Below are 23,373 nucleotides of genomic sequence, written 5' to 3' on the forward strand. Positions count from 1 at the left end.
AAGTATCTGAGAATAACAGAAGCCCAAAACATTCAGTCCAACAACAATAAAAGGGGCCGGTGAGAAAATGTGACGCTACAGGGCCAAGAATTTTACTTCAAGTACTTTATACGTTTTTGGGCCCAACTAATTCTATGCTAAACCATGTAGCCCAGCAAAAAACAATGCAGGAGCAGGATAAGTCTGGAAAGTTTCATATATTTTATAAAGACTTTAAAAAATGGTGATTTCTAATTTTATAAATGAAAAATATTTAAACCTTAAAAATCACTTTTATAAACCAGTGAGTTCTGTGAAACATAGAGAGAACCGTAAGGTGTAATTGCTTTGACTTCAATGTTGGTATGAGTTGTGTATTTACTCCTTCTTTTGATGTATACCCACTTCCACTAAATGTTTTTTTTCATTGCTCAAATTTTATTAATTTTTCTTTAAAAACAATATTTTATAAAAACATTATATCATTTTTCTAATAAAAAATTCTTCCAAGATCCGATTTTCATGAATGTATGGTGGGGCCAAGATGACACTTGGATCACGTATTAGATGTTTGCTTCACTTCTTTGGCAGCCCATAGGCAAAGCAAGCAAAATCCAATTTTTTATCCTCTTTTTGTTTCTTTTATTGAATTTACATTTTTTTTGTTGAGTTTTTTTCACTGTCTACTGCTATATGAATTTTAAAAACATTTTTAGTATATATATAACGAAGTGGATTCCACAGACGAAGGAGTGTACTGATAATGAAGTAGCCCACGCGGAGTATATGGAGAAGTATCTGGCTTGAATTCCTTAGGTCGGTGGGTGGGCCCCTGTTGTGGAAGCTTTTAAGAGCTGATTTAATAATTGACTACAATATAAACGCAGACACAAATTCTTATGCATAAAATAATTATTATTTCTATGAAACCTTGAGAGACTAAAACCGAAAAAGAAATATGGTAAAATATTTTTTTAAGGATACATGACCTTAAAAATTACTAATAGTAGAGCTGTTGTCTTGTCCGTTTACTTTTGTAGTCACGATCGCTTGGTGGTGGGTGGAGATAGAGATTTACATCTCTCTCGCCGTTTTATCGCCACCTTTTATGAACTCAAAGCTTTTCCGGTAATCTAGATAAGGAGAGAGATACTCTCGACAGTGATGTTTTTTTCTTTTACTTTAATTTCCACCATTCTTCATTTACTTCTTATGCTTTTTCTTTCTATTTAACCCTACATCGTCTCCATTTCACATTCTTCAACCTTTCCTTCTCTTTTTCAGTCATTCTCGGGATCTCATCTCTCTCCTTTTTAACCCAACATCTCCTACAACAGTTAGATACTTCTCTCCACCAACCTAGCTTCTTTTCTTGTCCTCGTTTGCTCTTTTTCGTTGGATTTCACGATATTTCTTGTAAAGTTTGTCCATCGAAGGCACCCCACAATCTAGCATACACTGAATACGTGCTGCAAAAGAGGTTGGTTTCATCAGATCTGCACAAGTTTCTACCTTGTGTTTTTCACTTCCAACAATAGTTTTTCTTTCGCAGTGCTTGTTCTTAATTTGATTCATGTTTTAACTTAGTCTCGCTCAACATGGGAATTTATTAAGCGCATGCAAATATGGTGGAATTGATTTTATTAATTCAAGTCAACAATAAAATTCCAAAAAATAAAGACAACAAAAAGACAGAAGATATATAGTCAAATGCTAAATTTCACTTCATTTGCATTAGTTAAATTCTTGACACATGACTCTGAGATCTTGTGAGTTTTTGTTGGAGTTTATTTATATCCCATCAACACCAACTTCTTATAAAGCTTTTGACATCAGTTTTTCTGGTTTTCTTCCTTTTAAATGGATTTTACATTTTTACTCCCCACAATTCCTTTGTATGTCTAACCTCTAATTCAGACTACATTTTTTCCTTCATGTAATGATATTTTGCCCCAAAACGCTTTGTTTCAAAAATCAGCTTCTGAGTTACTCTTCGTTCTGTATTCGTGTTGTAAATTAAAGCCATTTTGAAGAATGGACTCAGAAGTTTGAGTGCTCAACTACTTTATGAATTAATGGAAAACTGTTTTGATGATATATTCCATATTCATGCCTCATCTACATCATTGCATTGTGCAAAAGTGCGCCTTGATTATCTTCTCTATTAAGTGTTGCAACTCATTTCAGTTTGTCTTTTTAGAAAAAAGAGCGATCATGTTTCCCAGATAAAATTATCAGCGTGTTTATATAAACTTGTTCTTTTATCATCTGTATTTTTGTTTTTGTGTTACCTTTGTATCATAGTATTGTATTTATTTACTAAAACAACTGGATATTCACAATAGATATATATATATATATATATATATATATATATATATATATATATATATATATATATATATATATATATATATATATATTCTTAATTTAGAGCAAATTAGTAAGTATTGTTAATATGGCGAATAAACGTTTAATAAAGGTCTAACTGGGAGAGACAGGGAAAGGTTGCTGAAATCTATTCTTTCTTCCAGTAAACCTAGATTTCTAAGCTTCAGCTAATGTTGCAGAATGATTTACAATTGCAGTAACTGATGAAAAGTTTCCACGTCCACGAGCGTCGGGTCGGTGAATTTTGATAATTACTTTTGGATCCATCATAATTACGTTCTTAATTTATTTTTGAACAATTATGAAACTTATTTAAGATATTATAATAAAAGTATCAATGATAAAAAATAAATTTATTTAATTAAACATAGGCACTGTGACTTCATAGAAGGCCTGAATAAATACATTGAAACGTATTTATTTGTTAGCACATAGCAAAATTGCTCATAATAGGTAAAATAAAAACTTATCTTTTAATAAATTAAAAGTTTACATAAAATTTTAAAGAATAAAGTTCACAAAAATCTTGTGTTAACTTAAACATTAGTTATAAGTTTGTAGAGACTTTTTATTATGGTATTTGTATAAGGGCGCGTTGGAGAAAAATGCAGACTTCTAGTTTTATTACGAAATGTTGAACAATTTATAAAATATAAACTATATTTGAGACCCTTTTTACAAGAACAAAAGATGCTAAATTTTAGTATCTTTTACAAAGAAGGGTGACCCTTTTTAATTTTTGAGTTTTCCTCCCTCAAATGCAGGTTAATTAAATCAAGAGCTGATATGAACACGTTTTCACATGTTCCTCCCGGATTTCGTTTCCATCCCACTGATGAAGAACTTGTTCATCACTACCTTAAGAAAAAAGTAGCTTCTAAAAGGATTGACCCAGAAGTGATAAAAGACATTGATCTCTATAAAATCGAGCCATGGGATCTTCAAGGTATGTGATAAACCTTCTCATTCGACTTCAATTAGTATATAAACTACGAAGTGATAACTTGTATTTATCTGTTTGATAGAATTATGCAAAACTGGAAATGATGAACAAGATGAATGGTACTTCTTTAATCATAAGGACAAGAAGTATCCAACAGGAATTCGTACCAATAGAGCTACAAAAGCAGGATTCTGGAAAGCTACAGGGAGAGACAAGGCAATTTACTGTAAGCATTGTCTTACTGGAATGAGAAAGACTCTTGTGTTTTACAAAGGAAGAGCACCCAATGGACAAAAATCTGACTGGATCATGCATGAGTATCGGCTACAAACTATTGAAAATGGAACTCCTCAGGTAATTAATCAATTACTTCTTTCTTACTATAATTTCCCTTCTTTATTTATAACAATTTCTCTCTTCATCTCTGATTAAAAATGACATTGAAATGAAATAACCAGATTGTTTAGTGTTCTTAATTTCTGTAAGTGGTTTCCAGGAAGAAGGGTGGGTTGTATGTAGAGTGTTCAAAAAACGAATGACAACAGTGAGGAAAATGGGTGATTACGTGTCGCCATGTTGGTATGATGACCAAGTCTCGTTCATGCAAGAACTGGAATCTCCAATTCCAATTTCTAACCCTAATGCACCAAATCGTCACCCCTACCCCAGCAAGGAGTTGGAATTGCAATTCAATATTCCCCATGACGCTTTCCTCCAACTTCCACAACTTCAAAGTCCCGTGATTCTTCAATCTGCGGCTAGTTTGAGTTTTAGCCCAGTTGTCTCTTACGGCTATGGTAGCAAGAACAATGGAAACGCTTTGCAGTCATCATCTCTCACTCAAGAACATCGACAGTTTCATTATGCTAGTAATGATCAATCTATGGATTGGCGAGTACTTGACCAGTTTGTGGGTAATGAGCTGAGTCACGATGAACATTTTTCCAATGTGGTTCACCAGATGAAGTTGCCGGCAGACGGATCTACAAAACCAGAAACCGGTCAGGAAAGTGCTTCAACTTCCATCTCCGGTTCCCAGATTGACCTCTGGAAATGAAAATTTACAGCTAGAAGAGGCACACCACTTATACAGTTTAATTAGCACTCTCGATAATGACAAAACAAAAATTCTGTACATAACAAACCCTAAAATATTCTTAGCAGTTGAAATATGCATGATGATAACAGTGTGTCAACTAATAATCCGGACTTGTATGATGCAAGAAAAACCTAGAGCATATGTTGGAGTTTAACAGTGCAAGATTTGATGTAATGAGGTCAGTGAATGTTAGAGATTTAATCATTAATTGAATTTGCATGTAATACAAATATATTAAGGTTATGTATACTGACAGGAACATGATGATTGTATTTTAAACCCATTCGTTGATTCTGTCTATAGCAGCTAGGAAGGGTAATATGAATTTGAAATTGCTTAAGAATCTAAGCATATTGAACAACAGAATATTTGTACAATTTTTCTCTCCACTATTTATTAGTCATGATTTTGTATTTTTACTGTACATTGAATATGTAATGTAACATCTTCCTCTTTCTCTTCCATGCAAGTGTATAAAGGGAGGTTGAAAATCTAAATTTAAGAGGCCATTTGCTTTAAAACATTGTCTTTTATTACAGGAAAGAAATGAATAGACAGTCGTCATAGTTCCAACACTCATCCAACACAGATGGTATAACTAACAAAAAACATTAAAAAAAAAAGGCCAGAGAAAATTATCGATCTGTATAACTACATCTTTATTTCAATCATTATAATTAATTTTTTAGACTTAAAATAAAGTAAAAATTATGTAATGTATTTATAAAATGAAAAGTATAATAACAAAATAAATAATGCTAAATTAGGCATTATCACCATTTACTTGAAAATGCATTACATAAAAAATTAACGCAATTTTCACACTCTCATCTCATTATATATGGTAATTTTATTAACTTTTGTAATAATTAAATTGAAAATTACATTAGTAATGCTTTTTTATACATTGATATAACTTTTTAACATCTACTTTACGTACAAATTAAATTCTACATGTTAGATGCGTTTTCTTTCAACAGGGTTGGCAAGGAAAATGCTCCTCCTTTAAAAACAAAATTCGGAAAAAGGTGACAGTGAGATAAACAGGATAGAGAGGGAAAGTGAAAAATGGAGATATAGGGAGAAATAGGAGCAAAGAAAGAAAGAACAGATAGAAACATTTCTTATTTAGAGTAGAGAAAATCAGTGATAAAATATTCTGCACATATATATAAGCTACAACAGAAGCCCGTGATGATGAATGTACATGTTGTTTAAACGCACACAAATCACCAGAACATTTTCGAATTCCAAAACATAAAATATATAGAAATATATACCCGTTTTTTTATTTCCCTATTCAGTAGGAAATGACCTACTGCAAATAATGCCTAGTGTTTTACACAGATGGATTCATATTCGATGAATATAAAGTCTACCTCATATATACCGAAGAGTGTTATTTAGTACGGTCATGCATGAGAGATGCTTTTTCTTATCAAAGTAATTCAATAATTAAGAAAGTTCAAAGTTGCCACATTATTCAGAACGCGTACCTGTGCGTGAAACTTGGCTTCTCTTAGTGAAAGATTTCTATATTTAGCAGAGGCGTTTTCTGGTGGTTCACCAGTTGATGGGGCTACCTAAGAGGGTCTAGGCAGAACCGTGCGTTCGAAAGGGCAAACAAACCGAAGTGTGCTTTCAAAAGTAAATGGCTTATATGAAGGAAATTAATTTAAAGCACGTAATCATGCATGGTTTTCAAAGGCAAGAAGTAGTAGTTATTTGTGAAGGTGTGATTGGATATTGACGAAGGATGAAATTCATGTGTCTGAGTGAAGAGTTAAAATTCCTTTGAAGCAATGGCACGACACAATGATTAGGCGTGCGCCCGTCAAGTTAATCATAATGCAGGTTTTAACTGTAGTCTGAGTCATGAATGTTTACTTGCACAAAAAGAGAGGAATGAAGAGGTAGGCATGCTTGGCTGGAGGATAAGAAAGAAAAAGGGTGTACGAAAAAGTGTTTTTCTGACATCCTTTGACTTGGTACAATTCTCTGTCACACTAGAGAAGATGAAATCAATTGACTAGCATACCTATGCAAAGCCAAAACAAGGAGTGGCCATGTGCACTTAGGCGGCGTGTGATAGTGAGAGTATATATGATAATTTTGGTTTATGTAAGATTTCTTTATGACAGACCACTGTATGTGAATATATGGGAGGAGATAATAAAACTCCATGTCAAGATAACGACACTATCATCGCACATGAGCTTCATTTTAGTTCTATCGTAAATTGGTGAAAGATAAAATGGAAGAACCAAAAATACAGAACAAAATGACTGATACAATAACAAAATAGAGAAAAAAATGAAGTATCATATACAAATGCTATATCTATCTATCTATCTAATCTATTGGATTTATGGCCTATAAGGGTTATAGGAGCCTTGAAGTCGTTTACATAATTGTAACATTAAAAGAAAAAAAAGAAAATGTTTTTTTGCTAAAGTATTACAAAGTTGCTTTCTCCCTGAGTTGACCTTGCCTTCTAAGGAAGCTCTTAGTATCATTGCAGAAGGAAAGGAAGCAGTACGTCAGCTCTGTGCATATCTTTTTAATGTTTTTTTTATATCTTCTTAAAAATAGTTTCTTTCTTTTTGTCTGTCTTTCCTTCTCAATACTAAACAATTTTATCACGTATTACATGAGTATAAATTCAGTAAACATTTTGTAATTAAAAAAAATGTAAGTTGAATTGGGATATGGATTTATCAAGCAGTTCCTAGTTAATTTTTTTAATTATAATGTCTAAAAGGGAAATTAAATTTAAAATATAAAAAAAATTACTTGTATTTTTTTTTAATTTCTTATGAGAATATAATTCACAATAATCACAGGTACTCATTAATTTAGTTTATATTAATTCATTGATTTGGTTATTTTTCATGAAACTCAAACCTAACAGACTGAAATTTTCCCTTTTATGAATTTATTTATTTTTAACTTAAACAAATCGGACCACTAATTAGCTAAATATTATTTTTAAATATTTCCTTTCGCGTGCAATTTTATTAAATGCTTTGATTACCTTTTAATATCCATCTTCTTTATCGTATTTTAGATAAACAAATTAATGTAATATGCAAAGTTATAATTATGAAAAAAATTATACAAATCAATTAAAAGTGCATGTGCAAAGGATAAACTTAAACAAGAAATGGGACTTACAAGGTTCATTATGTGCAAAGGACGAAACATAATCTTATATCCAGCAGATCTTACATAGGAGAAAGATGACTGCCAAAATAGGTTCTGGCTTGTTAAACAGAGGCCAACAATACCCAACATAGATTCAAGAAGTGGCATCATTTCATGAATGCGGATATGCTCTCAGAAGTCCAAAAGACAAACAGACCTCAATTATAGTCTCTGATATATTTACACGACTATGGCCTTGTAGCAAAGATTACTCCGAGTAACTACTTTGCATCGCAAAGTCCTGTTGCTTCATCACAGAAACCATCTCGGTCAAGCAGTTTCTGTGGTGGAGCACTTAAAAGGGGAGATGATGGGGAGCCATAAGCATTTCGTCGTTTGTTTCCACAACCTAAGCTTACTCTTGTGCTCACTCCTGTAACAGGATTTGTGCCACTGGCATACTTGCATAAAGCCTAAACAATTTAATCAAACAGTATACGTCATATCAGTGTCACCTTAGGTAAAAATTATGCTCTGACAAAGCATTTCAATCACAACGGTAGATATTCCAAGCAAGGATGGGTCATGGATCCTGATCATGGGAGAGAGACAACTCAAACAGCAACATAAAGACACTAAAAAGGCCATATGAACAGAAGGATCTGTCGAAAAATTTACAACCTTATTTATCATTTGGTATTTTATCTATCCTTTTACAAAGATCCTATTATTTGAAAGGGTATAGCAAAAGAATTGATAAAAAAAGATCTTGTTTTTATTATAAGGTCACGATTGAGTCTGTGTCAGAATATTTTTGTCACTTGAGAACAATAAAAAGGGAAAGCGATCATGGAAGATGAAAACATGCGGGGATTGACCTTGGTTTCTCTTTGGAATGGAAGGGGAGGAGGGGATTGGAAATTCTTGAATTTGAGAGAATTAAATCATCCCCCAATTCAGATTAGAGGATCCATCCCTTTAATAGGACATCAATGGTCATACCTGCTTTTGGGTAAGGTCCAACACAGCATCACTAAAGTCAGCACCTTCGATGATGGCACCCCCAAGGTCACTCCGTGTGAGGACTGTTCTAAGGAGAATGGCATTAGTGAGATTGGCTTCGTTTAAAACCTGTAAATCAGAGGTCAGAAAATCATATATAAACCAAATTAAAAGGAAAAAATAATATCAAACATATTGATAAAATTAATCATCTTGATGCAGTTACCATGCGATCCATCAATGTATCACTTAAATCGGCCCCTGTGAAAAACATTTAAAAATTAGAGTCAGTAAAAAATTATACACAAGAAGCACAGGAATTTTCTGCAAAGAAAATGAAGAGATACATGAGAATGATAAAGTAAAAGGTATACATGAGCACAAGAAATGTATGAAGTGAAGGAAACAAATGTGAAAATGTTTTAAAATTTCTTGTACATCAATCTTTGAATAAAGAAAATAAACGAGTTCTTTATGTCTTCTGCCGGAATTTATGGTTATATTTTTTAACTTAGAGAGTAAACACTCTTTTGGATGTGCAAGCATACAGGGCTTAACCATGACTTTGAACGGAAATCAGCCTTGGGTCCAATAGAATCTATTATGTAAAGGAATCAGATAATTTGAGCAAACAGTGGGTCTAACGGAGTCTATTAGTTGAAGTATCAGACTTTTTTATTTATCTCAACAGAGATAACTTAGAATTGCATTCAAAACATGCTGTGAAGAATTTATATTGCAATAAGCCTATACCTGAAAAATTTGCCTTGTATGCAACAGCTTTCTCAAGGTATGCACCATTGAAAGTTGAACCGCTAAAATCAGATTCTCTCATATCAGCAGCTGTGAAATTGGCTCTTCTGTATCAGTCATTCAGAATCATTATGAATAGAGGACTCCAAATTTATACATTATTAGATTCCATAAATTTCTATGAAGTGACAACTCAAATTAATTGAAGTAACACTTTTCTACTATGTTTAATCGCTAGTGTGTGTTTGTGTGTGTGCATAAAATAGTGAACTTCATAAAATTGCTAATGTTAATTCGAAATAAACATTGTAGCTATTTTCCCACTCGCCAGATCAGTACTTCTATATGAAAGCAATGCCTCCAGTAAAACATCAGGCCGAGGAACCAATGGCGCTGAAAAAAGCATAACAAAACTGACTAATCTTCGGTTTGGAGTGTCCACATCAGTAGAGTTTCTTTGTGTTTATTGACAACGTTGCATTAGATAAAGGAAAACTAAGGAGGTCGTGCTAACTCAAACTTTCTGCATGTTATACGTAAAATTGAAATAACAAAAAATAACATTGGCCAAAGGAATAAGTAAAGATGAATGTCTACCACACCAAATATAACTGGAAAAAAGAAATCCTATTGACTCTCCATTCTATTTTCCACCTTTTCCCTTTTTTTATCTTTTATGATTACAAATTTGATAAAGCTAATGTAGGAAGGATAACAATAAAACTGCATCATGTTCATTTCTAATTTCTTTATAACGCATAGCCGATTGAAATAAAAAATTACCTGAAATTTTCATTCACATGCACTGCTTTCCTGCAAAACAATCAGCGAAGACAATTCACTTTCGTTTTTGCCTAAAACTTAGTCCGAAAGTGTTATTTATGAATCCGCAAAGATAAAATGGAATGAAATAAACCAACCTGAGATCTGCAGAGCCAAATTGTGCTGCCGATCCTATTCCAAATTCACCCCTCATTTCAGCCTCAAATTTGTTGAGATCAGCAAGGGCAGACATGTCAGAGCCGAAGGCAATGACGGCGGCCGCCAGCGTGGCCGAAACCACTTTCCCCCATTTCCTGAATTCGGCATTGGCAGGCGCTGTACTACAACCAACACTCTTTCTTCTTTCTTCAGAGTTAACTCTGTTTGAGTTCAATTGGCAGGAAATGGCAAAGGGCTTTGAATGAGAATCCGAAGTGAGGGAAGTTGAGCTTGAAGATACGAGAAGAGAATTAACGGAAAGTGGTGACAACGAATTGAGCGCCATCATGGTAAGCAGTGGTTGTCCACGAAAGGAACGAGGAAGGAGAAGCGATTTGAACGGATGTTGCAGTTCAGTTGTTCACGGTGAAAGTGGAAGAATCATGGAGTAGTGGTAAGTAGAAGCACACGTATTCAAGCGTTATCTGCTTTCAAAACATGCCACGTAAATTATGGGATTTGCGACAAAACCTAAACTTTTATCTTGGTGATTAAGGTGTTTAGAGTACTCATTAGATGATATAAACTTCATTTTATATATATTTAAACAATTAAAACAGAATAAATGTTTATGATTAATAATAATTTATTTATTTTAATTTGGCTCCAATAAAACAGAGACGTAGAAAATCATATTGATGTATTTTATGTTAATTTAAATGATAATACTTTAACGCTTATTTTAATAATGTAGGGGTTGGTAATATTTTATGTGTCATAATTAATCTAAAATTATTCTATAATAATAATAATTATTATAAACATTAACATGATTCCAATCGTAAAAGAATACGTAAATAGTATTAAAATATTTTCAAAGAAATATTCTTCAATTATCATTATTATACGTGGCGACTAATAATAATGTTTGAATTTAAAGGGATATGACCAAGGATTCGTTTACTGTAGAAAGTGAAATGACTTATATATTACATTTTTTACTCTCCCGTCTAATATAAAAACTAAGATAAGAAACTGGTAGAAAATTTACCCAATTACTCATGCTTAATATTTTGGCAGCTATCTATTTTTCGGTTTTCTTTTTTGTCATTTCTAGTAGCAAATTTTTTATTTTACTCATGCATCTTCGTTTTACACTTGTCTTATTCTTTGGTATTTTTGTCATTTCCTTTTCAAGTTTTGCTGACAATGTCCATATCTATTGCTTCCAATTTGAATTCAATACAAGAAAAATCAAAATTTCCACAATTAAATTCATGAGATAATATTTTTTTTCTATGCATTTTTCACGAACAAAAATTCGTGGATAATATATTCATAGGAGGCGTTTTCCATAAATTTTTAATTTTTTTTTGTAATTTCCGACATTTTTTGCGAGAAAGAACATGACATTTCAGTTGATAATTTTTCCGAAATTTAGTTTTAGAAAACTTTTCCAATTCCTACGAATTTTGGATAATAAGTTTCCGTGTCCCTTTTATAGTATTTTGTTGCCCTTTCATCTTTATTTTTAACACTAACATATATTATACATATTTATTAAGGAGGAGAAGAGAAAAGAGAATATCAAACTATAATATATATCATTCATGATGCATATGTATATATATAAAAAGAGTTCAGAGAAACTCAAAACACTTGATTAATGTTAATTAATCTAATATGTTGATTTGAAATTAAATAAAAGATTTTAATTATTATTGTTTTGAAAAGTAAATCCGTACTTTTTATATATAGAGTACTTTACATGTATGATATTATAGTAAGTATTAAAAGAAATCTCTCTTTGCATAACCTTTCACTTAAATAAAAGTTACTTTAAAATTGTTCGTGTTGTGTTTTTGTTAGTGATTATTGATTTCACCCCATCACATATATTTCCACTTTAGAACAAAAGACAGAAAACTAACAAATCTTTAAGATTTACTATTTTTTAATTAACTAAAAAAATCTAACTGTTTTTTTACCATAATCATCATTTATCTACATTAAGATAATTAAAAAGTACCATCTAATTGTAACGAGTATGAGTCATAAAATTTTTGTAGAAATAACTTTTATAAGAAAAATGATTAAATATGTTTTTTATTTTTTAATAAAAATTAAAATTAGTTTTTTTAAAAAATTTAGTTTAATTTAATTTCTTAATTTTGGAAATGTATAAATTTAATTTTTTTTATGATAATATTTAAGTTATGTAAACTATTTAACATTTTTTTTAATATTATTTAAAAAATGCGTTTGAATCTTTAAATAAATTTAATAAAATTTAATTAAAAAACTAAATTTATATGTTTAAAAAAAACTAAATTAGTTTAAAATTTTGAAACAAAAAACTAATTTTAATTTTTACCAAAAATTAAAAGATAAAAACATATTTAATCATAATCAACAATATTTTTCATGAAAAGGAAACATAATATTTATTTCATTGTCATAACAATTTACAAATATCACTACTATTTTACAAAATCAAGCCTATTAAAAAAAGATTTGGACAAAATTGAGGCAGGAGACCTAAGTTCAATAACCCTAACCTTTAGGTTAGTAGAAGAGAAGGTTATTGAACAGCTTTGTCACGTAGCGAATTGTTCCTAATCTTTTGACTTGTGAGTCCTTAGTCCCTTATATAGAATTACTTTGTTGTGGGTTGAAGGGGCGTATGAATGCAGAATTCATTTGCCAAACTTTAACTGAAGCAGTCACAGTGACTTCGGTAGCATTATTGAATAAAAACAATCTAGCAGCTCCATAGATTGCCTTCGTTGGATAAACTCGAGATGTCACGCATGTTCTTCCACCTTGAGCAAAACTTTCCACCACAGAATGGTCCACCTAATTTTCAGCATAAAAAATTCAACTTCATTAGTTCAGCTATCTCATCTTCACACAAAAATATATTAAACTTTGACCACGAAAATCACAGCTTACCAAGATCCTCACTGACAGTTTTTCATCTTCTAGTACTGTAACAGAGCTTCCAAAGATTTTCTTACCAACATCAGTTGCTAGAGAAGACCTACAAAACATGATGTAACTTAATCAACACTGTATTTAATCACAACTTAACACATTCATTTTCTTAAGAGACAAACAATGCCATTACAAGCCTGGAAAAGAATATTAGTCCTATATACCTTAATTGATCAGAGCAAAAGGAAGTTTTAAGTTGTCCATCGTTTCCTTTAACCACGTAAAAGTATGTGGGAGTGTATTCAGAAAGATCATCATCAGCCAAAACTAGAAGACCAAATGGTCCTAAGGCACCACGTTCTGCTGCTCCACCACTGGTGCTACACTCGTACGCCTTATTGGATTGGCCAGTCATCTCCAAGGCTTTGTTATCTATCTCAAACTCAGCTACAATGTCCAACTGTTGCATTGGAAGATGCAATTGCGTGTCATTGAATTATACTAGCTTTGTTACATTCAACTTTGTATTCTCCTAACTACTTATCAATCAATAAAATTAACATGATCCCAAACCTGTGCAGCTGTTCCAACTTCAAGTGGCACCACTGACCCTGGCTTCACCTTCAAATTTTCAAACTCGTTGCTTCCCAATCTCAAACTTTCCACCTCTGCTACAGGCCATTGAAGTAAGCTGCTACCAGTTTTCTTATCAAGTGTCACTGTTCTTGGAATACCCTATACAAAATAAATGCAATCAATGTTATTGCTAGCTTATACAGCAGTAGTTTAAAAGGAGAAATTATGATGGTCCGGTCAATCCATTTAAAAGGACACAATTGATAAACAAGAAAAATGGGTGAATAAATTTAACAAACCTGAATTGATGCCCAACCTTTGGCTACGTCAGCATATTCGCTATCAGACTCTCCAATCCAACTCCACAACACTCTCCTTCCCTTACTCTGATCATAAAATGTCTTGGATGCATAAAATATACCGTAGTCATATCTGAGTCCAATACCAACATCGTTCTTCAAGTCATCTGGTGTGAACTTGGCATTCTTCTCATCGTAAGTCCCCACTGCATAGTAATCATGTCTATCATCATCCAAGCTAACCTTCACCACATGCTTTACATTCTCCCCATTGATTGAAGCATCCAAGCCATTTTCACCCTCACTGGATACTGGAAAGAAGTCAACACACTCCCACATGCCAGTGCCAGGCACAGCACGGAGCAGTCCCTCCACACGCTCGTAGGTCTTAAAGTCACTGGTATCATAAACCAAGGCTATGCCAGTTTTGTTAAGCTTTGAACCAATACTGATGCGCCACTTGCCTTCTGAGGTGAGCCAAGCTGTGGTGGGGTCACGAAAATCCTTGGTATCGATGCCTGGTGGAGGGAACAGAACTGGATTTGAAGGGTATTTGATCCAATCAACAAGGAGAGGATCAGAGGGATCTGCAGGGTATGCAAGGTTTTGGACCTGCACTGACTCGTTGGTGGAACCAGTGTATAGCATGATGACTTGACCATCGGGTAAGATGGTGGCAGAGCCTGTCCACACACCGTTTTGGTCATACCATTGATCAGCCACCATTGCCAGTGGAAGGTGAAGCCAGTGAATCAAGTCCCTTGATACAGCGTGCCCCCAAACTATGGTACCCCAAACTGCACCTTTCGGATTGTATTGGTAGAAGAAGTGATACCACCCTTTGTAGTACATAGGACCTGCCCAAATTGTAAGAACTGCGTCAAAAAGGTGGTCCAGGGAAAATTGTGAAGCCCTTTTTTGAACTTCAATAATTCCAACATTGTTGGAAAAATTATTTGTACTTCGGTTGGTTGTCTAACTTTCTAGAATTTGATAATGATATTGGATCAAGAAAGGGGAAGGGGCTTTTTATAGATTTACCATCTTACAAATAAGTAAATATGTAAAATAAAATTTGTTTACTTGTAATTTAATATCAGCTAAAAATATAAGGCATTTCAACTAAGATTAAAACGATAGCTGTACTGCTTTGCCTTGTAATACAAACAAGCTGTTCAAAACCAGACTGCTGGACAGTACTATTATTAAGAACTGCGGTTCATCCATTTTGTTCAAGGTTTTGAAAAAATCTAACCCCTTGTGAGAAATTGGAAGTCTAATTATCGTTTACATATTGTGCAAAAAGTTACTAGATTTTGTGCACAGAAGAAGATCAACAGAATGTGACCAATGATCGTATAGAAAAAGCATATACATAATAAAATAATCTTAGAATTTTTGCCAAGTCACGGTAAAAGAAATGGGACAAATTATTGGGCAACAAAAGAAAAGGGAGAAATTAATGAAAGTTCAAGAAAGTGAAATGCTGTTTATACAACAAAATATACAACATTTTTTCTTCATCTCTCCATTACACAACTCATTTTATGTTGTATTCTTTTATTTATTTATTTATCATGTCTATGAATTAATGCGAGTGAGGTAAAAACAATGGGAAAATGCAAGGGTGCTCTTACCATTAGGATCTGAAGCAGACAAACCAAGTTCCCCAGGCACAGCAAGCCGAAGCCACACCCACAGAGACACAAGAAAAAAGTGAGTATCCTTTACATTCAACACTAATATATTTTTTCAATTTCAATTGAAAGAATAATTTGGACAGAGTACTTTAGTTTCTTTTTGTATTAAATTTGTTGCATAGATTAAATCACAATCTTAATCAATAGTAATTTTACTTATAAAATACGCCGACTGAATCCTTTGCAAACAGTATTTTGATTTTGACGGTCGTCTTCTCTAAAATTAATACATCTGGTTAATTGTAACAGTCAACAATGAAAATGAAAGGGTTATAAAATAAATTTCCCTAACAGTCTATTTTTTTGTAGTTTGTAGTTTTTTCTTAAAAGATTAAAATGTCTTTTTCGTCAAATGTTATCATTATAACTAGTATAATCGTTAAACAAAAATAATAAAACGATTAATGCACGGTAAAAATGATCATTCAATCATAAATGGTTATACATAATAATTTTAAACTTTTTTTACCAACACTCTGTTAAACTGTACCATAAAATAAAGTTTAAAATAAAAGGAAAAGACACAGAGCAATGGAAATAAAAGGAAGTTACCGTTCATCCAATTCTTCTCAGGCTGGAAGTGATAAGCCGTTCGCTGCCATGACAGCATGCTATTGCTCCAAGGATAGGATTCTCCATTGCTGCTCTTCAACATCCAGCTGGACTTCTCCGACACCCCTGAAGAGACGCCACGTGAAAATGGTTTCAACATTGAGCTTGGTACCGTGTGAGGGCTGAATTCGAATTCATCGGGCGTTGTTGGTGTTAATGAAGCACGATCTCCGTCTCCAGATGAATGCGGGTAGTAGGCATTGAAGGTCACCAAGGACAGAAGCAGCAGGAGCAACACAGATGAGATGAGAAGCACCTTTTTCGTCACGTGTCTTGGAGGCTCCGCCGGAGAATAGGATCCGTCGGGTATAGGAACGTAGGAACAAGGGAGTTCGGAATGAGAGGAGAGGGAGCGTGCCATTGGTGGGAAGACTTTCGATGCTTGCTGGAAACCAAAGGAGCAGCCACACAATTCGTAAACTTAATCAGAAAATTTTGAGGTGCATTTTTTCACATATGACATGGCAATATTTATAAGGGTGTTTTTTGCCAGTGTGGACTTCAATACAGCCAAAACAGTTTACTATTTTAACAAAATAATTGAGTTCACATCTCTGTCTCCCGCCTTTTTTTTCTATTTTATTTTCAATGTTAGTAAATTTTGTTTTAAATTTATAATTTTGTTTTTTAAAAAAGTTTATATTAATTGTTCATAGTCTCCACTTCCGAATCATCTAGAACAATTACACATAATGAAAAATATTAATTGACCTAATAACAATAACAATGCTCTTACTCAAATAGTAATAAAGCCCCAGATGGTTCTTCAATCTCTTTCAACTGTTGTATACGAAGTTGAGCATAAGATGGAAATTATGATATGAATAATGTTTCAATCCTTCTTTTATATACTCTGTATAAATCTCCATGGTTTTATGCTTCAATCTTTTATCTTTATTAAGCTATTCCTTATTGATAAATGATAAAGATATATATATTAAAGATCACGAACAAAGTTATTAAGCTTTGTTTTTTTAAATAAAATAATTCATTATTTATTTAAATATTATTGGATAATGATTAATAATTAGATAATTTATAAGTATTTCATCCGTTGGTACAAACAATATCATCATATCTTTATATAGAACTACAAATACATATACTTTTTTTATCCTTAGAAACGAAATACAGAAAAAGATACAAATTGAAAAAAAAAAGTAACTTTAAATATAATTTGTTTCTAAAACGTTAACTTAAAAAATAAAGTATAAGAATGAAGATTAAATTTTAAAAATTTAAAACTATTAGGTTTGAAAAATAAAGTACGAGATAGAACAATATATTGTAAAAAAAATATTTTTAGAGTATTTTATTTTATTAATATATATTGTTTGTCTGATTTAATATTAAATACAAACGATGCAAATAATTAAAGTTATTTTCGCTAAATGGAATATCAAAATACGTATCATTTATCCACTAATCTTTTTATTCTTCCATATTCTCAACCCTTATTGTTAAAACGTCTCCAATATAGATATTCATATATGACTGCATAATATAATTTAGCAATTTTTAGCCAGTTTTGAAAATTATTTACTTTTAAATTGCTCACTGTTGATAATTATGGTATGTCTTATTTATCGTATTTATATTTTTCTGATATAATAATTATTTTGATGAACTCCATATATTGTAATTTAAAATGTGTTACTTATTTTATAACAATAATTTGAATTGAGGAATATATATGATAATAAAATCGAATGAATATTAATATGTTTCATTTTATATTAATTAACATATTAGACAATTTATACAACGATTGATACAATATTTTCTAATATTATAATTATAAAGACAAAGATAAATACTTTATTTAATATGTGAGTATCAGTGAATTAACAATTTATTTGTTGTATTTCAATGAGAGTATTATGAGATGTTTACTTTGAGTAATATATTAATTAGAATTAAAGAATGTAAATACAATATTATTATATTATTTTTACTACTTTAAATATAATCAATATAAAAAATATTTGGAGTAAGGAGTTTTTTATATGTTAGTAAGATGAAATAACAAAATACATAATGTATGTATATAATATTGTAATTTTTTTTATTGATTTACTAACAGAAAATAACAATTATTGTTCAATTTTTATTATGATTTTCTTAATAAGAAAGCTAGCAAAGATGATTATATTTTAGAAAAAATATATATATTACAATTATGTTGTTACCAACAGAAAATAATAATTATTATTATCTCAGTATTTTTTTGTGATTATGAAAAAAAAGGTCAATTTCTTCAAAATAATATAAAAGTAACTTGAAAGTTCTATTTTTATGTACACAATCATGATTCTCTTCTACAAAGTATAAGTATGTCAAAATATGTTAAGAAATTGTTTTCAATTTTGTTTCATACATTAAAAAAGTTGATAACAAATGTTAGAATCCAGGTGGACAGACATAATATTTTCACATCGGACAATCTTTAATCTTTAAATATGAAAAAAAATTATTCTCAACGATTTTGTAAAAGCAAAAAATAAATAAAATAACATAAATATGTTAATAAAAATATAAACGTAAAAACAATTTATCTTTTTGAAAAAAAAAGATTTTGGCAATCGTTAGTTTTTGAACTACATTCTAGAAGGGAGTATTACTCACTCTAACACTCATACGTACTAGTAATATTATACAAATTACATTATGTGATTATAGTTAATTCAAATTATATTTTACTAGAAAAACACACGCGCGTAGCGTAAGTGTGTTTATTTTTTTATAATAATAAACATTAATAAAATTATTATTATTTTATTATTATAATTATAAAATTAAATATAAATAATTTTTATAATTAAGTTTAAAAAACAGTCAAATTTAAAGAAACGATAATTTACATGATAAAATCGAATAAAATAATTATTTTAATTTAAAAAATATTTAAAAGGTAAAATTAAAAAATAGATGAAGAGATAAAAAGTTACTCTCTCTTTACATATATAAGTGTAGATAAATAAGAGTATAAAATATTTTAGTAAAAGAATAAAATATATTTACAATATTAACTAAACAGTTATTTGTTTATAAAAAAAATTTATCTGTTTAATGAAGTTCATAATTTGTAGATAAAAAATAGAGTTTTTTTAACATATTATTTTTTGGCCGGACTATTTTTTTTTTTCAGTAATAAACGTAAACATTATTATAAAATATTCTACTTTATTTGTATACCAACATTATTGATTAATGTAAAAGAAATCAACATTATTGATAATTAAATAACAAAATATCTGTAGAATGCCCAAATATATAAACCACGTCATTGAATTTAAGGACGTTAAATCAAAGACGGACAGTAACGCCAATAATGTTTCCCCTCCTTAATAAAAGCCGTCTTTTTATTTAGTGACACGGTGGCGTAGTATAAAAGAATTATTAAAATTTTTAATACCAGAATTTATTTATCAGATAAATATATATATGCTAAATTTATTTTTAATTGATGTAAAACTTTTTACACATCCATTTATATTAAAACATATAAATGTTGAGTATTTTAATTCATGATTCTTATATTTTAATTTTTCAATTTTAAGATAAAATTGAAATTTGTTTTTTTACTATTTTAATACAGTCTGATCTGTTTACAAAATCTAGATGAGAAAAGAAAATTTACATCATCAAATTAATTATTTGATCGAGTATAATATACCAGTCTGAATATTTCCATGAAGCATGGGCGCCACCTCAGAAAACTTGGTAGATGACATGATCAGGTTTATAATTATTGGTAATAATTGTCATCTAGTTTCACTAAACAATCATAAGAATGGGTAATCATGCTTATTTTATTGTGTATGATTTCAAATCCAAGTCCAACATTCAGCATCTACCATGCAATCAGCTTCCCCCATATGATTGTTGTTGCCGAGTCAGATGGAGGTTGCCCTGTTGCTCATCTTCGCAGTCACTTTTCAACTGCATACAATAATGCATTTGCCATCACAGATTGCCGTGGCTTTTGTATTTACCACACATAAACAACGTTTTGGCACACACTCATTGGTTTTTCTTCAATCTTTATAGGTGATGTAAGAGACTTTCCCTTTTTCTGTTTCCATTTTTGTTGTGAGGCTGGTAATGCTTCGGCCCCACCTACCCTCAATAATGTTTCATTATTCACAACAAAACAAAACTAATCAAACAGAACTCCCAAACACACCAATAAACCCTTCGCTTATGTCATTCTCCACCATCATTATGGGCAGTTTTTTGTGTTCTTTTTCTTGAGCTTGAATATTTTTTTAATATTCTCATTGTTTTTATTTGGATTTAACGAGCAGTATTCAAAGTGGTTAACTAAGTTGGTCACAATGCAAAAACTCTTTAACGTTTTTATTTTCAATAAATATTTACAAGTAAAAATAATTATAATTAAGATGAATGTAGTTCATATGGTTACGGACACAAAGTACAATTGTTTTTACTCATAAATATTTATTCACAATCTTTTATTGATATGAAAGTTGAAAATTTGAAAATAGATTTCTTTCTCATTGTAATTCGTAATTCGATCACATCATCGGTAATGTAAAAAGAAACTTAACTCGATCACATCAACGGTGATTAAAGAAACTTAACGAGACCTTATTTTATCTTTTCTCTACTTAAGTGATAATCAATTTCTACGTGTTTGATACACTCACGAAACACTTGATTAGATTCAATTTAGATTACAAATTGACTATTGCAATATAACAGAGAAGGTTGTTGGTGTTGGATTTAGAGGACTTGCATAAAGTGATTAGACACATATGTCAAATGTTACATTTAATAACACCATTGCAAGCATGGAAGTCATTCATTATGGTATATAAACTAGATTTTATCCTACTTGTACCAATATTCTGTGTATTTCTTGTGCTGGATAAAACATTAAATATTATAGTGCAATGTGAACCAGAAACTAACTTAGAACAAGAAACAAGATTATATGAAAAATTAAAAATGGTATCAAGATTATTCACAACACCAAAATCAATCTTGGCTTCTTGAACGATATCAAGATTATTCACAGTTAAACCTATTACACGGGTTATACCCTAGGAAAACTTATGTTGGTAGATTTTAAGTCTAATTCAACCTCACAAAATTGATAGATAAGATTTGCACTCAATTATATACTCTAAAATGATTTTATCTCTGGTCGATATGTTAACACAACTCCTCATGTTGAAGAATATATATTTCAAACGTGGAACTAATAATTTGGTAGTCCAATGATGGTCTTAACGGATGAAACAATGTATCTAGTCATCCAGGTTGGTAATTGTCATCGACTTAGTAATTAATCATATGGTTTATTAGTTGACTATCCGAGTTGGTAATTGTCATTGACTTGGTAGGTGATCGTCCAGTCTATTAGTTGTCCGTCTGAGTTGATGATTTGTCGTCCAGTCTCTTAGTTAACTGTTTAGGTTGGTAATTATCGTTGGCTAAATAATTGATTGTCCAACTTGTGATTGACTAGACGGTCACATGGTACAATTATTTTATTACTTACAAATATCTAACTTTATATTTAATATTTTTAGTGCGTAAAAGAGTTTATTGTTGAATTATGGTTAAATAAACATGTTAATATAATTTAACTTCAAACAGACCAACAAGAAATGATAACAATGAGTGACCAGTGAATTTTTTTATGAAAATTAACGGACGACAATTTTTAAACATCTCTATATTGTTTTGACTGTGGAATTCATGGACTCTTGTAATTTATTATTTTTAAGCTGGGAAGCATGTTGGAGGAGAAGAAAAAAGTTGGGTTCTATTTTATGGGCCATCAATTTATAAACAGATTCGTGTAAGGGGGTTGCTCACTCCACCACCACATAGTGCTCACTGCACCTCCCCATCTCTCTTTTATCCTTTTGTAAAATATTAGTTTCTATTTTAACTTTCACCGAGATCTAACAACTTCATTAAATCTTATTAATGGTCTCTACCCCTAAATACACCACTTACACGGAAATCCTTCGAGACCCACAAAAATGGCATCAAGAAGCCTAAGAGGCATCACCACGCTTCCACCAAAGGGATGAACCCAAGTTTATGAGGAATCAGAGGTACATTAAGAAGCACAACAAGAAGAATGGAGAAATTGCTTCTGAGGAAGAGTAAAGTGGCAGAACTTTTTAACGAAACCTTTAGGGTTTTTAAACTTGTTTTTTTATTCTTCAAACAGTAGTTGGAATCAATTTTGATTAGTATAATTACTTTGTTCAGAGAATGCACTGTTCTTCTAATCTTGTTTTTCTGGTTTCTGTTGAAGAAGACTCTTGATTTTATTTTATTAATCAAACGGATGTCAATGCACGTTTGATTCTTAAACAGATATGAATATTCGTTCATATTTATGTGTTGCAACATTCCCAATTTTCCGAAGAACGGAAATGTTGATTCGCCACACTATTTCCTTGTCGTTCCGGTGGTTCAAATGGACTTCGCATTCCCGTTCGCAAGCAACTTAACTCTTCTCCCTACACCTTCTGCTATAGCTCCAACGACAATCTCCCTCCACAACCGGTAAATTCGTTTTCACGTCACGCCTAGGGTTTTTTCGATATAATATTTATTGCATCACTCACCTAATTTGAGTTTCCACTCGCAGGGTCACGAAACAGATTTGTCACTCTCGCAATATCTGAACGACACACTACCACCGCCACCACCACCGCACCACCAACATACAACCAACACACCACCAATGCACCAAAATGGAGAAGAAAAAGGAAGGAACTCGAATCGGAAATGGAGAATGGTAGGGGAAGAAATGGTAGGGGAAGAAACGGAGAGAAAGAGAGGAAGTGAGAGTTGGGGGGTGGGCTGTGACTTTGAGTGAAATGAGGAGGAGGTGTAGGGTAATTAGGGTTTTAACTTAAAAGTAAAAAAGGTAAATATTAAAAATAAAAAGGATAATTTTGGAATTTAAAAAAAAATTGGGGAGGTGTAGGGATTCTGTGTGGTGGTGGAGAGAGCACCTCTCTTCGTGTA

At 31.6% G+C, this 23,373-nt stretch overlaps 3 protein-coding genes across 5 annotated transcripts; 1 reads left to right on the forward strand and 2 right to left on the reverse strand.

Annotated features, from left to right (window-relative positions):
• The first annotated feature begins 847 nt into the window (after nt 1–847).
• LOC108336066 (NAC domain-containing protein 7) lies at nt 848–4,695 on the forward strand. The gene is made up of 4 exons (XM_017572377.2): nt 848–1,459; nt 3,135–3,316; nt 3,396–3,667; nt 3,810–4,695. The coding sequence occupies exons 2-4, from the start codon at nt 3,157–3,159 to the stop codon at nt 4,368–4,370; spliced, it is 993 nt and encodes a 330-aa protein (XP_017427866.1). The 5' UTR covers nt 848–1,459; nt 3,135–3,156; the 3' UTR covers nt 4,371–4,695.
• Nucleotides 4,696–7,537: 2,842 nt separating this feature from the next.
• LOC108336067 (thylakoid lumenal protein TL20.3, chloroplastic) lies at nt 7,538–10,725 on the reverse strand. 2 transcript variants are annotated; one of them, XM_017572378.2, is made up of 6 exons: nt 10,232–10,725; nt 10,095–10,124; nt 9,312–9,418; nt 8,785–8,819; nt 8,559–8,687; nt 7,538–8,029 (listed from the first exon to the last, which is right to left on the reverse strand). In XM_017572378.2, the coding sequence occupies exons 1-6, from the start codon at nt 10,579–10,581 to the stop codon at nt 7,838–7,840; spliced, it is 843 nt and encodes a 280-aa protein (XP_017427867.2). In that variant the 5' UTR covers nt 10,582–10,725; the 3' UTR covers nt 7,538–7,837. The 2 variants fall into 2 exon arrangements, with proteins under 2 accessions (XP_017427867.2, XP_052725682.1); XM_052869722.1 differs by having other exon boundaries at nt 9,312–9,401; nt 10,232–10,371.
• Nucleotides 10,726–12,655: 1,930 nt separating this feature from the next.
• On the reverse strand, nt 12,656–16,783 carry LOC108334657 (acid beta-fructofuranosidase). Of its 2 annotated transcripts, XM_017570554.2 has the most exons (7): nt 16,294–16,783; nt 15,679–15,687; nt 14,042–14,898; nt 13,740–13,901; nt 13,391–13,626; nt 13,185–13,272; nt 12,656–13,088 (listed from the first exon to the last, which is right to left on the reverse strand). In XM_017570554.2, exons 1-7 carry the CDS (start codon nt 16,712–16,714, stop codon nt 12,879–12,881), a joined length of 1,983 nt encoding a protein of 660 aa, XP_017426043.1. In that variant the 5' UTR covers nt 16,715–16,783; the 3' UTR covers nt 12,656–12,878. The 2 variants fall into 2 exon arrangements, with proteins under 2 accessions (XP_017426043.1, XP_052726087.1); XM_052870127.1 differs by lacking the exon at nt 15,679–15,687.
• Between the last annotated feature and the right edge of the window lie 6,590 nt (nt 16,784–23,373).

Source organism: Vigna angularis, chromosome 10 (assembly GCF_016808095.1).
Source record: "Vigna angularis cultivar LongXiaoDou No.4 chromosome 10, ASM1680809v1, whole genome shotgun sequence".
Lineage (NCBI taxonomy): Eukaryota > Viridiplantae > Streptophyta > Magnoliopsida > Fabales > Fabaceae > Vigna > Vigna angularis.

Bases quoted from the DNA above. Each gene is read 5' to 3' on its own strand.
- LOC108336066 (XM_017572377.2), top strand. From the start codon at position 3,157: ATGAACACGTTTTCACATGTTCCTCCCGGATTTCGTTTCCATCCCACT. The intron at 3,317-3,395 runs GTATGTGATAAA...TCTGTTTGATAG, and splicing joins CGAGCCATGGGATCTTCAAG to AATTATGCAAAACTGGAAAT. The intron at 3,668-3,809 runs GTAATTAATCAA...AGTGGTTTCCAG, and splicing joins TTGAAAATGGAACTCCTCAG to GAAGAAGGGTGGGTTGTATG.
- LOC108336067 (XM_017572378.2), bottom strand. From the start codon at position 10,581: ATGATGGCGCTCAATTCGTTGTCACCACTTTCCGTTAATTCTCTTCTC. The intron at 8,820-9,311 runs GTATAGGCTTAT...TGTTTTTCACAG, and splicing joins ATACAAGGCAAATTTTTCAG to GGGCCGATTTAAGTGATACA. The intron at 8,688-8,784 runs GTAACTGCATCA...TCTGATTTACAG, and splicing joins ATACATTGATGGATCGCATG to GTTTTAAACGAAGCCAATCT.
- LOC108334657 (XM_017570554.2), bottom strand. From the start codon at position 16,714: ATGGCACGCTCCCTCTCCTCTCATTCCGAACTCCCTTGTTCCTACGTT. The intron at 13,902-14,041 runs GTTTGTTAAATT...TATTTTGTATAG, and splicing joins AAGGTTGGGCATCAATTCAG to GGTATTCCAAGAACAGTGAC. The intron at 13,273-13,390 runs GTATATAGGACT...CATGTTTTGTAG, and splicing joins TTTTGCTCTGATCAATTAAG to GTCTTCTCTAGCAACTGATG.